Genomic DNA, 15,089 nt, shown 5'->3' on the forward strand with positions numbered 1-15,089 from the left:
CTCTCTTTTCAAGGTTAGATGGTGATTTTTATTTCAGCTTGTTATTTTGTCCAACTAGCTAGAACTGTCTCAACCCTAATGACAATATAAGGACATCAGGACTCGTGTTGTATTTCCATTGATTTAAAACAAACCATGTGATAGCATGTAGAAACAGGATTCTATTGGTCGGATGGAACTGGTGATTAATCACATAGGAACATTGAAGAGAGACAGCAAAAGAGATTCCTTCTCTGTCTGACGTGTCATAGCAGGAATGGACCCCATCGACTCCATACCTGTCCCATTGTGTGATTCTCTGCTCCTTTTCCTACCTTTTCTAACCCAGGCCGGCTTGTGTGCCTGATGTGTCACCGTGTAACAGCAACCATGTTTTCCTCTGACCAGCTCGTCCCAGAGGACGGTGTCTGCCGAACCGGAGTCCGTCAACAACAAACACTGTCTCTCAAACAGAGAAATCCGGGCTGAGGTGAAAAATAGAGCATTTACCTGAGAAAACACACAGTGCATGGTCATGCATGAAACACGTGAAGAATATATTCTACCCTCCATCCCCTCTCATCTTCCCAGTTTCTGTTCTGTGTCCCATCACCTGTCCTCCAATGTCCCCGATGGTGAGAACAGCCTGATCGGGGTTGGAGGGATCCACCCAGTAGTCGAGACACCAGGGAGCAAACTTCAAACCCTAGAGAGAGTTAGTCACAGCTTATACCACATGTATGTGTGGAGCATTTTATGAACAGGAACACCTGATGAGAGAAACGAATTAGGGAAAAAAAACATATTTCTATATATTATATATGTTGCAGGTGCTCTCACCTGGAGTTTATACTTGCAGCTGAAATCCAAGACAGGCAGGATGTCATAAAAACACACCTCCTTACTTGAGAATGACACAGCCAACTAAGAACAAGAGAAAAGGAAAGAAATAGAGAGACACAAGCATAATACATCAATGAATCACCATAATAATTCATTGCTGGTAATTGGTGTTTCACTGGAATATCTCCAGTTATAGAACAACATCATGTCTGTCAGCCACTAATCTGAAAACCAAAGAAGGACACATTGATCAGTCCACGATGGTCTCATCAGTGAAAAATGAAGGATTATTCTATGAATATTATGCAGCAGTGTCTTCCATTTGCAATGGCATTAGTGAGAAGCATGAATCAAGTATTAATTGATTCAATGTTTGCCTCATGTTTGGTTCTGTGGTAAAACATTGGACGAAACACACACACAAATACACACAACACGGAAAAGCTTGAAACAGAAGCCACTAATGGGTCAATGCTACTTGCATGAACAACACAGTGATGGATGTCCTTGGACTGACCTTGTGCACGTTGTGCAGCAGCACCATGTCGGTGACCCACAGGTCTTTGGGTCGGACCGTGCTGCTCTGCAGGCGGTGTGTGTGCAGAAGGGACATGTCCTCTCCGGCCCGCACCCCGACGGTTCCTCCTTTACTCACAGTCAGGTACTGAGTGGAACTCTTCAGGTACAACACCTGAGGATACCACAGGACACTGAAATTCAATGTGACAGGTGACAGGTGGCAGTTTGGAAGACATGATGGATGAGTTATGTCCCTTTTCCACTTCAGCTCCCCAATCCTAGCACTAGTTGACTTTTTTTTAACGTTTCCAGTTGGGATAGTACCTGGTACCTGCTCTGATGAGGTTCCAAGCGAGTTGAGCTGATACTAAATAGTGGTTGCTCACAGAGATAGGGACATTCCAAGCAGTAGCATCCAATACGGCAACAGCGATACAGTTCTTTATTCCTTGTCTTATGCTGATTTATCATGGCTCAGTGAATTACAGGTGTTTGTGTGTGTTGGCTGGTGAGAACATTCAGAAAGTGCTGGGATGGAGCGAATCAGGACTTTGGAGCCAAGCAGCAAGTTGGCCATGTCCTCCATTATTTACATGTTTGTGTCGGGTATAAAACACTGCCACAGCAGCTTTGTGCAGTCGTTGCTGTGACGACCCCACTCATGTCTGGGAGGGAGCTACTGAATTGTAATGGAAAGTAGAATCAAGGCGAGTAGAGCTGGAACCGCATAATGTAAAAGTGTCGTAAGTCAGTCGACAGCAACGGTTGTTGGACACAACACAGGACATGTTATTATGTAGGTGTGTCGACCTACAGCACATAGCAAAAAACAAGAAAATCAACTGGGCCAATAAAAGAAAGCTTCATCATTTTCATAACACAATTAATTACAGAATAATTACATCATTATTTGCATAATACAATTAATTACAATTAACTAATGACTTCAATGAGTTCCAGATTTCATTTCAGATTTCATTTTGGCCACTTGGGGGTGCCAGTTGTAATAAACTCGGCGGTTGCACATGCTCGACATGTTTGCAGACATTTGTCTCTTTATGCAGACACGCCCACCCGTTCTCTGGATGAAATACTGAGCAGTGCAGCCGTGTTCATTGCTCAGTCATACCACACCTTAGCAAAGACAAATGAACTCTTCCCCCTTCAACTGGTTCAAGTAATTGCAGACTGCCGCTCTTTGCAGAACCCAAAGAGGTCAGAACCTCTCAGCCATTTGGGAAACAACTGACACAACAGTCTGACATTCACAGGATTGAAAGATTAAAGTGGTGAGCCATCACTTTATCCACAGCAGTAGGCACTTTATACCAGACACTTCATTTGCATACTAATTGATAGATGCTAAACTTAAAGGCGTCCGGAGCCATTTATCTCGAAAGAGGTGTGCCGTTTTTGATGAGCCAGACTCTAATACTTCTGCACGTCTTTAATACTGTGGGTTTCCTTCTGGTCAGCAGAGTGCTGGATTGTCCAGGCTGTCAATGTCATGAGACAAATGAAATACATCACATTTAAAATGGGGTGCATGTTCGGCTTCTCATTGAAGTGGCCTCTGTCCCTTCCAGTAGGCCTGGAGCCACTTACCTTCTGTACCGGTCCCGATGCGGGCAAGTGAGAGTGCGAGGTGGCTTCCAGCCGGGAACACTGCTGATTCTGCTGCTCTTCATTTTCTCAACGAGCTCCAGAAGGAGAAAGGAGCTCAACCCTCCCCAGTCTACACGTCCTTCCTCCTTCACGGCGTCACTGTCCAGAAGAAGGCCTCGGTGTTGCTGAGAGACGACCACACTGTCAAACAGGAGGCCGTATTCTTCTCTGGAGCCACGGCCGACCGATGAACAAGCCAGATTGATGAATTCAGTTCTGGACAAGGAGCGAGACACCCCGAAGGTGTCCTGTGTCGAGACCAGCACATCGATGATCAGTCTCTCACACATCCAGTAGGATGACATCTTAAGGTGTCTGCATTCTCTTCACACAGTTGGAATTGTACAACCCAGTTGCCCCAATGCTTTTGCTTAAATTAATGATTTGTAATGGATATATTAACCATCTACATTCATTCATTCATCATAATAGACACGTCTCGTGTTCTCTTGCCATGTAAGATAAGGTTTGTTTTGAATCGTACATCTCCTGTTAGGTCAGTGGCTCGAGAATTTCACGTGGACATTTGCCATCAACAATACTAAATGAGTGACTCATGATGAATAAAGGTCCGTCCAGGCTGGCATTTTACCGACACGGCTGTGACAACAAAAACAGAGTGATGACCGATCCAGAGTTGAACAGGACACCAGGATCTGTACCAGACCACCTCGACTCGCAAAATGATTGTGTGAATCACAAACACACCTATGACAGTGTCCCGTTCCAAAAACTAGAGATGATTAAAAGATGATTAAAAACAAATATTTATCCTGTCTCACATGGTAAGAAAATGTGTGGTATTGTAAAACTTCATTTGGGGCTACAACCATTCTTTTCACATCAAATATGTAAAAGTCACAAAGCATCACGACCACCAATGGAAGTGCACAAATTCAGTTTTTTTACTTTGTATAAACGTATTTAATTGTAGGTTGGAAGTAAATGAAATGTAGTGTGATATTTAAACCAACACTCACCAGGAAAATGCTCTGCAACTTTTTATAGTCTTCTGAGTTCAACCTGCTCTCAAGCTGTGCCACCTCCATCCTCGTTCCCATGGTTACAACTCAGACCTGTCAATCAGTCAACAGCACACTGAGCGTGCGTGTGCATGTTTGCGCTGGAGACTCGCAGTCAAATAATTGATTCCCTGAATAGTTGTTACATGATGAAAAAGCGATATGTTCTCAGCTCAAGTAATCCCCATCCACATCTGTCTCACAGCGGGCCGTCATGTCACCATAATCACTCTGGGAGTCAAAAGAGCGGCAGAGGTCCTTTGTTGACTCTTTTTCACTCTATCCAAACATGTTTGTGCTGAATAGTCGGTAAAGGTCTTTCATTTTCGGCAGAAACTCCTACCAGCTCAGAAGCTGTGTGAATGTCTCCCAAAATTAGGTCTCAAAGAGTGTCAGGCACGCTGCCAAAGCTTGTCAAGTTGCTGAAATGTCACAAAATGTGACATAAACTAATGAAGCCAAGTAGATGAGCAACGTGAATTATAGAGTGATAAAAGGTGGGCTTTGTTAAATCAGCCTGTGGAATGACTGAAAGCACGGGGGAAATGTCCCTTAAACATTCTATTAAAGGCTACCAGGGGCAGTGAAGGACAGGCAAACGTCCTCTGTTGTATTCATGGGCTGACATAAATGTTTACGAGACCAATTCAGAGGAAATCGCATCAAATGGAGTTGGGATGTAGATGACAGGCTCTGTAATGAAGCTAAACCGCAGAGAAGCCACTAGGCTGAATCTTCCATCTGTCAGTGCTGACTGACAGCAGCATCGTGCTGTTTTTTTTTTCTTTATGTCACTGACAACGAGTGGAAGACTGCAACAGATATTCTTCATAAAAAGAGGAATCATCCTTGTGATTTCTGTTCTTTTTTCATTTTTCATTTCTATATATACATGTTTCCTGGAATCAACTAGAACCTCTCTTTGTTTGTGGTCAACAGCTTCCATGCAGGTCACAGGTCACAGGTCAGTGATCTTCACACACATATTTCTAAAGGTAAAAACATTCCATGACCAGTTAACAGCTGTCGGAAAACAATACTCACCCCAAAAGTGTCGTCTCGCCTCCTCCTCGACGTTCAGTCAACTCCCTTAAAACTGTCACCGCTTGATTCCCGTCTCAGCTGTAACTGAGTAACGGCAGCTCGAGGCTTAACATCACTGTCAGGTTAGCTGTAACGTGTCAAGACTGACACACACGCACACACACACTTCAGTCAAACTGGTTTTAATCATTAAGTTCCTATAGAAGAGCTGGACATTCAGTTAATGACAAAATCAGACTCACCAAGAAAACCAATTCCATCCTGTCAGCACACAATAGATGTTCACAACAAAATGCCCTCCCCTTCTTTGGAGCTGCTGAAATGCATCATTTTCAAACGTATGACATTTCAAACAAATCTTTCGCCCTGGAGATTTGTCTGATTCCAGCGGTCCAAGCTGTGAGTCCAGGGTTTTCTTCTCCCCCTAAAGTGTCCAAGAAGCAGTCAGCACCAACAGCCCTGACTTCAGCACACATGCCCATTGAGAGTTAAATAAAAACTGCCCTTAGACGTGGTCGGGGCCACACACACACACACACCCACACAGTTCTTTTCTTTTATTAGGCTTCACCCTCAGTGTTAAGTTTCCTGGCAACCAAGTCGTCAAAAAGAATTGTGTTTGTGGCTCCTCGCTCTGCCATCTGTATAGAACACAAAGCGTGAGCTTCCTCTATTCACAGATCAGGCGCTGGAGAGAAAACAATCTGTGAGATGTAAAATTAACCCTAACACACACATACACACACACACACACGCACCATAGTAACATGTCACAGTATTCTGCTGCAGCATGCTGCATTCATAAAAGAATTTTAATTGTACAAACAGCTGTAAACAACCTGGGAAAACACACACACACACACACACACACACACACACACACACACACACCAGAGTTTTATGAGCAAAGGCCTCTGAAAGGAGTTGGGGCATGTAGCTGTACACACAACAACAGCGGAAAGTCAAAGTCTGTCAGCGTCGGTTGTAACAAATACATTGTGTCAATACAAGAGTTGCGCAGCCGTTACAGATGTGATCGCCTCTCTCCCTCCAAAGTGAGTCGGTGACCACAGCAATCCCCGGGTGCCACTTAATGGCCTGGGAGAACTTGAATTAGCTTATTACAGCGGTTGTCAACGGTGACAGGATCAGAAAATTAGGTCTCAGCAATTTCAATAATAAAGCTTTAAAAAATTAACACTATCACAATTGGATTACAGCGGTGCATGCAGGAGCCAGCACCGAGCCCAAAATAGCCCGGCACAAATCCACCATGGAAAATCCACTATTATACAGAGAGAAGAATGAAGTTGCTGGAACGGGAAAAATTGGTGCGGATCATAGTACTGGAGTGGGGTGTGGTGGTGGTGGGGGGGGCGCAGTTGAAGGAAGAGAATAGAAGTGAGTGGAAATGAAGTGCTTTCATAGTGAGACTCACTTCAGAGATTCTTTCTCAAAGTCTTGAGTTGAGGAGTTCTATTATTGTTTATCTGGTGTGGCTGTCGTGGCAACATGGTAATTAATGTTTGGGTGAGAGGACAGAGAGCGACGTAATTATGAAGCAACGCAACACCGAGATATGAGGAGCTCATACATTCTGTTTCATTTAGTTGGGGAATGTGGCTACTGCAGTAAAATGACTAAACAGGATGAGGATGACAGGATGTGCTGATGAGTCTGGAAGTGTAACATGCTGCTTTCTGTACGTATGAATCAAGGAATTCAGAATCTTATTGGTTCAGTTTACATACACATTCGATAAGGCAATGAATGATACAGCATCAGACGAGGTCGCAAGCAGGGAAACACACACCAAACACACACACTATGTCCAAGAGTTATTAAAGACAGACGACAATCTCCATTTTAAAAGTCTCTCTTTCCTTGTGTGCAGACCCCACGAATTGACAGCATTCATTATTAACCGGCAAAAACATTGAAAATGGTGTTCAACAAGTTTGTAAAGTGACAAGATTTGAACAGGTGAATAAGTAACACCGTGGAATCGGACCGACACTATTGCAACATTAAAGACCGGTCTGTGGTGGTCAGACATGACGATGAAGATGCTACAGAGCAGAGGGGGGGGGTTTCAATGGGGAGATCTAACCATTCATGGAGGACTATTCCACAAAGGACTTCACTTCAAACACTCCATCACCAGTAGTGAAGAAGAATGGAGCACGGATCTCACAGTGGAATTCGAGTACAACAGTAAAGACACTCTGACTCCTGAGTGGAGTGTGTTTAAACCGACAGGGTGGAAAACACACAAGGTCGTCTAGCGATCAGAAGGTTTTAGGTTTGAATCCCGACTCTCCCACAGTCCGCGTTGTCCAAAATGGTTTAAAAAGCAGGTCAGGGAGGTTGGAGATGGACCGGAGAACAACGTGTGTCATGTTCATGGATCCCCAGGGGAGTGCGACGGGAGCAGCCCGTATGTTCATTGTGTGACACCCAGGAACGTTCCATCTCCTTCCTGTTTCAGTTGTGTGTCAAAGGAGAGAAACTGGTTCAAAGCTGACAAAGCTCATCTGGCTGCCGCTTCATTACATTGTACTTAGTCAGACGTTTGCAACCACAAAACTTTTAAGGACTCATCTCATTTTCTGAATATTTTTTTAAGACCTGAACAGAAATGAACCGAGCAGCAAGTATATGAAGCAATGAAGAATTATCGACTTCAGAATCTGATAAAAGACCAACATAAAAGAGCTAAAAATCCCTAGCAATTACTGTCAACCTGATTTGCTTTGAACCTCAAACTACCTGATCTCATATCTACCCCAACGAATTATAAGTTATACAGCTCAAATAATAAAAATGTCTTTAGACATTACAAAACCTCGTTTCACCAGTCCTTTAATCAAAATGTGTGTGCGTGTCTGCGGATGTGTGTCCTCTCCGGCTCCTACGTCTCAGCCGTGACGGCCAGAAGGATCGTGTTGGTTCGACGCGTGAGCTGGTTGGCGCTGACAAACACGTTTGTCTCTCTGGAAACAAGCGTGACAGACACACACAGGGACACACATGTCTGTCATATGGGGAAGAAACCATGGCGACGATGTGTGGATTGATCCGAGGAACACTTTGATCTGTGTGCAATGGAGAATGTGCTTTAGAGGAGACAAGCCAGCATGAATCCACCGGAAATGGGTCAAAGGAATTATTCAGCAATGGTGGATTTGATAGAAGCAGGCCTGTGATCATACGACAACCATTTACATGGTGGAGTGTGTGTGTGTGTGTGTGTGTGTGTGTGTGTGTGTGTGTGTGTAGAACTAGTACATGTGCTCATGTTTTGATAATGTGCCAAAAAGAAAAGAGTGAACACAGAAGAGAAAAGGATGGGGGGGGGGGGGCACCAAACAGGATGAAACAGAGGCGGAGTCATACTTTCCATCTTTGAAGAAGGTTTTGAGAGTGTCGCTGAAGCTCTTGGAGGACTTGACAAACTCCTCCTTCTGTTGCTGCAGCTCCTGACCAACAAACAGCCCTTTCAGCTCCACTCGTCTCGAATGGTACGGTGTTGGTGTTATTTCAGCGTTACTCACCCGTCTGTTGTGGTACTGGTACTTCCTGGAGACCACATTAACAGCGTCGAGCAACTCCTTCATGGCTCTGGCGATGTCTCTGGTTGGCACGCACAAATAACGGCATGTTTCAAAATCTGTCTGTTCTCGTGCCAGGACAGCAGTTCTTTGATCCTGCTCATTGTCTCCCATTCTTGCCGTTTTCCCTCACAAACACGCTTCCACCTTAAGCTCCAGTGGAAATCTGCCACTTTATAACTTTAGATTTTTAGCTTTCCCTTTGAATTGATCTCACTTCTAAGCCCTCCGCTGGGTAAGTAACTTAAGCAGAGTATTGAATTTCATCACAATGAACAATGGTAACGTGGGCCAAGAGAGTGTCGACTTCAGCCACGACTGTTAAAGAACAAACTATAACATCTATAACACAACAACAGTGGTCAGCTCTGTCGCCTCAGAGCGACAAGGTCCCTGGTTCCTTTCCTGTGGAGTTTTCATTCTCTCCCTGTGTCTGTGTGGGTTCTCTCCTGGTACTCCAGCCCCCCCTGCCCCCCAACATCATGCTGAGGTTAACTGGTCTCTGTAAATCCCCTGTAGGTGTGAATGTGAGTGTGAATGGTTGTCTGTCCTTCAGCGGGATCAGATCCAGAACAACCTTGACCCGTAACCGGAGCAACGGGAGAAGATGAATGAATGAACATTTGTGTTGCATGTTGCCTCCAACCGCATCAACTGCTCTCAACCAGCAACAATTCACAGACAACTGATCCTCAACGGTGTCTGCGGGCTGCCGTGTGAGAGTGTGTGTGTGTGTGTGTGTGTGTTAGATAAACTCTCAATGACCGTGTCAATCACGTGCTCAGCCTGAAACCAAAAAAAAATCATGGTGAAGAAAGGAAGCAAGCAGTGGTCAGCATGTGAACGTATCACAGCTTTAGTTCATGTCACAGACAACGTCAGTTGACTATGTATCATCTTCTTGGATGTCAGAAGTGCTATAAATGTAACTTTAACCTAGTACACATGCTGCCGAAATGCTAAAATGCTGCATATACAGTATACACATATACATATATCTCTATATATATATACATGTATGCTTATCGCTGATACTTGCACACACTCACAAACCCATGCACACACTCACTTGATGGTCTGAAAGAAGCCAACTTTGTCATGAATCTCAAACGGTATGGTGCTGAGGATATGTATCAGTGTCCTGGCCCTCTCATTTAGCTCCTGGAACTCTGGCTCTTGACTGTCAATCATGTACTCAGTAAACACAAGCAGGGCGGTGGTGGTGGGGGGGGTTGACGGCAGGCTCTGACTCCTCAGTGACGGTCGCATCAACATGCAAATAGCCACTTGGACGACTGAAATGAGGCAGTGAATGATGGCGGCACATGTGAAATACATGTCTGCAGTGTGCAGGACGGACCGAGCAGACACGGCTTAGACGCCCACGGGTGACGGTGGTTATGTCTGTTCAGTGAAGGCGTGTGCCACGCGGGAGGCAAATTTAGAATTAATCTGGTGTGTGCACGTGTGTGTGCGTGAGTGCACCAGCGTACCATCAATTACTGCACATTGCAAAAGGTTTTGTGCACAGCACCGATAGTTGATTCGTGGGGAAACACCTCCCCCTAGTGGAGAGTTGGACTAATGTAATTGGTTTTGACACAGTTCTTCAGACCAGAAAGAAGTCAAGTAAAATAGAAAACGGTTCCTTATTTTTGAAATGTATGCATCCATGAAAAAGGTGACTGTTGTTAATGACCTTGTACTGTACATCATCCTACCTTTATCGTCAGCTGTGGCCATGTGAAGTAAAGACTCGTGATAGTTGATTTTTACATTCTTCTTTTGCCGTATTCTCATAAGAAAGTGCTGAGTCATCCCAGGGTTCTCCTCTTCTGCCTGAGGGACACACACACACACACACACAATGATGCACTGATGGTATTTCCAATCAGAAAAATTGAACAAGAGGGTTCATTTCAAGAAACGTGAGCAGTCGATCAAAGAAGAGTTTTTACCTCTACAAAGGCAGCTCTCAGGGTCCCAGCAGCTGATTGGCTGACTTTCTCCAACTGCAAAATGCAAAAACACACGTGGCTGAACTCTCCTCTTCAGCCCTAAAATACAAAACACGTGGCAGACATCGTGCAGTGTCAAAGGGGGCCACAGGTATCTCATCACCACTCATTGATCTGCCGGCCAAATGAGCAGTTTCTTACATGTGTTCATTTAAGTTTGCCTCAATAATCGATTTCCACTCGAGTGTCTCTGACAAATCATAGAAAAAACACAAAAGAGGAACAGTGCCAGCAATAAGAGATGAGATGTGCCGTCACACCTTTGGGCTGCAGATGGGGAAATTGCATTGGAAAAATTAGACAGAGGGTAAGAGGGTGTTAACGCTTCCACACACAGAACCAAGAAACACTCCTGTTTGTTGGAATTTTGATATGACATGGCTCGTTATATTTGTGGGAAATGGAACTTTGGTGTTTCTTTCTTGTCTGTTGTTCATTTAACCACAGGGAGAAACACCAGCCCCTCCACAAATAGCGCCAGTGGTTGAAAAGTCTTTGTCCGGTACTATTCAGTGGTACTATTTGTTGTTGGTCTTGGGTCATAGTCTTTGTTACATGAGTTTGACACTTGTCAACTTACACTGGCTGCATGTTGCATCGTCTTGTTTTAAACTACTTTTGAAGCATCGCACCACCAAGCAACAGACAATATCAAGGATTTCTAGTCCCTGGCTGTGCCAACCTTCATTTTTTGCACCAAAGCTAGTGGCAGAATGCGACCCAGACTGTTCAAATACTGATTAAATCGATTGTCATAACGCTTTATTCTTCAAATTTGAGCTCTGTAAGCAATCCACTCATAAAACAACAACAAACATGGTTCTTCTCTGCATGTATTTGACTAATCGACATGTTTGGATGGGAAACACTGCATTCTCATGCAGCATTTAGTAAGATAAACAAATAAATCAGTCAGGATGATTAATCGCGACATTCTGCATTTTGACATCAACAAACATCAGACCACATCCACACACAGGAAGTCGACGAAAAAATAAATAAATGTCTGTGGAAGAGCCTTTTCAGCATGGCTGCTGCTGTCACTGGATATATTAGCTGTGACCAGACACTATGTGAGCTGCGGCTGCACCTGACAGTGGCGCTGTCGCTCCCTGAGGCCAGTTTTTCCTCAGTCATGTCTGCAAGTTAATTCCATTTACATTTACACACCTTTGACACACACTGCATGTCATGTTGTTAACTTCAGGTGTTCTTTCACATCTGTCAGTCTGATATTACCACTGACTGATTGATAAACCCATATGATTCAACCACTAGCCTTGTTCGCTCAGTTTTTGTCTTGTTTGTTTGTTTGTTTTTACTAGTTTATATGGAATTTCTCACCTGGTTAAAGACAGGGTGCATCACCGCGTGGAGAGCAACTACCGAGTCGGTGACAGAGTCATTCCTCGTGTCTTCTGTGGTCATCCTCGACCAATCGATGGCCCTTTGTGTGTGTGCTTGTCTGCTGCTGCCTACTTCCTGACGATCGGTCACTCACAGAGACTGACAAGGTGACGGAGAACTGATGAAGATGAAAGTAAGGCAGGTGAACAAGCAGGTGGAGACAGAAAACTGTTTGAGGTCTTCAAAGTACCACTGAGTAGACACGTGATGAATCTGTCATGATTCCTACCTGAATAAGAAACGTTAACATTACTTCAATACAAGCAGTGTAGTCATTATGTGTTAATCAGCAGTATTAAATACATCACTATAATATTCCCTTTCCCTTTCCCTCACACACCTGTCTGCGACTAAAACAATGCAGTGGGTTTCTTTACATTCCATTCAGTGCTTGACAAGATCAAGTAGGTGATCAGTGATCAGCTAACTGGACACACATGGACTCAAGAGCAGATACACAACTCAAAGGTTTGAATGTGTCCTTTCATTTGATGCTTGCACTGATTCCCGACCCCTAATTTCTCCAGCCTGGAGACGGAACCTTGAGTTCATTAGAAGATTCCTTGCACAACATAACAGTTCCATCTGGGTCCAGTGTGGAAGTGCTTTCTTGCATTATTTAGGATAAGTAGATGACATGGTCAGTCGACCATTTGAAAACAGCTGAGAAACACAGAGAAGCAAACACAGGAAAAAAGTCCCTTGTCCCACAAACACAATCTCTCCCAAAACACACACACACACACACACACACACACACGTGTGACAGCAGTGGATGATCATTTATGTTGGAAACACTGGCAAGAAAAAAAAATCCCAAGCAAGCTTGAGGCCAAATGTATTCTACGACATTAATTTCAGTCAGCGCAGGCAGGGCGTTATTACTTTTGGGACAGTGTCATCGTTGCATTTCATAATGGTACAGAGCAAAAATAAATATAGACCACAGTGTTTCCTAGCAACCCACTTTAAATAGTCCTTATGGGTGTAAGTCGTCACATTTATATCCAGTTGAAACATGGATTTTTCTTGGCTGGAATCTAACCTGAGTGCTCAAACTTGGAATCAAATTAACTACTACAACTAATAGAAAAGACTTAAACTAGGAATTGGGCTCAAGACGAAGAGGAAACAGTCAGTTCATGATTTTCATGTTGGTTTTGTGTCGAACCAGACTGTTGGATTAGAGGGAACAAAACCAAATAGACAAAATAGACAAAACAAAACAAAACTAGAAAATCCCTCTTCGAGAAATTTTGAGGTGGGTCTGCCCGTTGCCGTCCGCGTGCCGCCCGTCGCCCCGTCGTCGACCCGAAATTGCAGAGCTGAAGCACCTTCGTCCATGAGAAAATATACAGCTGTAGCACAGAAGGCCCTTCAGCTACGTCAAAATGTACAGCTGTAGCACCGTGGGCCGTTCGCTACGTCAAGATGTACAGCTGTAGCACAGAAAACTGTTCTTACGAAGGGGGGGGCGACCGGGGGGGGGGCGAAGCACCCATGGTTGGCACGGCGATGACTCCCCGAACGCGTAGATGTATAGTTTACGGCCGTAGGTGAACGTATGTCAGAGCTACAGACCAACAGGCCGATGTTGGTGCGTGTGTATGTGTGACAGACACAGGCTGTCACATGTGTTTTCTTCCCTTTCTGCCTGCTCAGCTGGGTCAGGGGCAGTGGCCACATTTTTAGCGTGAGAACCGTACATCCTATCGACAAGCAGTTTTTTTTGTCTGCATCAGAGGAGGTAGACCTATCCGACGGTATTCGTTAATATTTTTTTTTAATGGATACAAATTTTGAATAAATTTTAGTTTAGGCCAGAATGTGTATTTTAAGCAAAAATGGCCACTTTTAGCCCGTAGCATGCGAACCGTACATCGTATAAACACGCTTTCTTTTTTCCTGGCTTCAGAGGAAGCAGACCTTTCCAACGGTATATAATTCATAGATTTTTTTGAGGATGGGGATTTGGCATAATTGGAAGTTTGGTATGGCAAAAATCGTGCACGTTTTCGTGCATATTTCATAATCCGTGCACGCTATAACGTGACAGAGTCATAGCACGCGATTCCCGATGGAGCCGGTGTTCTGTCGATTTTTGCTTTTCCGTCGGATTTTGCTTTGACTGCTCATTTCGTGTATTTTCAACCACCACTCACCACCCTGGCCATATGTAAATAATACCAGTGCATTTACAAGTATAAAAAACATGCACAACCGAACCGAAATGAGCAGTCAAAGCAAAATCTGACAGTGTGCACACGATCTATCAAAAACTGCTGTCTTGAAGAAACTGACTTACACACAAATTATCATCTTGGCCGAATTTTCTTTCACGATTGCATGAGCTGTGAAGGTAAGAGTACACGCAATTAAGTGTCATTCTGTGAACTTTGCATTAAAAAGTGAAACATTCCGTCTTGCCTGTTTCGACCAAATGCAATATGACCCCAAGAGTCGGTGACGTGTTACAGCGCATGCGCAGAGTCAGGAAATAGCAAAAATCGACAGAACACCGGTCGAAACGAGCCGCTGCGTCAGAACGCTGCGTGACTAGTAGCGAACCAAACTTTTTGACTTTTATTATTAGAAAAAAACAGGATAACATAACAGGATAACCCTTGGTTTCACCAAGGTTGGCTCTTGCTGGCAGACCCACCAATAAAATAGAGGTGTTCTGTTAGAATGACTCTGACTCACACTGTAGTTGAACAGAACTGTACATTATACTATACGACACATTATACTAACTATACAAAAATAATCAACCCGGACAAATGTTGATTATCAGAAAGAACCTCTGACAACACTACATTGAACACTTACCAGTGAAGACACGCAGAAAGCTCTCTCTGGGTGGAGGTGAAACCGGCAGGAAGAACTTTGGTCCGAAGAAAAGTGACAAGGATCTAGAATTCTGCTGGTGCTTTGCTAACGTGCTATTATCACCATTTCCGCCACAGCCTCGGTGATTAGAC

General features: G+C 44.1%; 1 protein-coding gene across 1 annotated transcript; it reads right to left on the reverse strand.

The window, feature by feature from the left end:
- Window positions 1-7,983: 7,983 nt before the first annotated feature.
- PDCD10 (programmed cell death 10) lies at window positions 7,984-12,129 on the reverse strand. Its single transcript, XM_078624784.1, has 7 exons — window positions 12,046-12,129; window positions 10,642-10,695; window positions 10,408-10,522; window positions 9,753-9,885; window positions 8,627-8,705; window positions 8,469-8,551; window positions 7,984-8,065 (listed from the first exon to the last, which is right to left on the reverse strand). The coding sequence occupies exons 1-7, from the start codon at window positions 12,127-12,129 to the stop codon at window positions 7,984-7,986; spliced, it is 630 nt and encodes a 209-aa protein (XP_078480910.1).
- Window positions 12,130-15,089: the final 2,960 nt, after the last annotated feature.

This window comes from Lampetra planeri, unplaced genomic scaffold (genome assembly GCF_965212315.1).
Source record: "Lampetra planeri unplaced genomic scaffold, kcLamPlan1.2.h2 scaffold_981, whole genome shotgun sequence".
Classification (NCBI taxonomy): Eukaryota; Metazoa; Chordata; class Hyperoartia; order Petromyzontiformes; family Petromyzontidae; genus Lampetra; species Lampetra planeri.

What these genes read in the sequence shown, in the direction of transcription:
- PDCD10 (XM_078624784.1), bottom strand. Translation starts at nt 12,129, where the DNA reads ATGACCACAGAAGACACGAGGAATGACTCTGTCACCGACTCGGTAGTT. An exon ending in TGAGAGCTGCCTTTGTAGAG is followed by an intron (nt 10,523 to 10,641) that starts GTAAAAACTCTT and finishes TGTGTCCCTCAG; the next exon opens with GCAGAAGAGGAGAACCCTGG. An exon ending in CATGGCCACAGCTGACGATA is followed by an intron (nt 9,886 to 10,407) that starts AAGGTAGGATGA and finishes CCCTGCTTGTGT; the next exon opens with TTACTGAGTACATGATTGAC.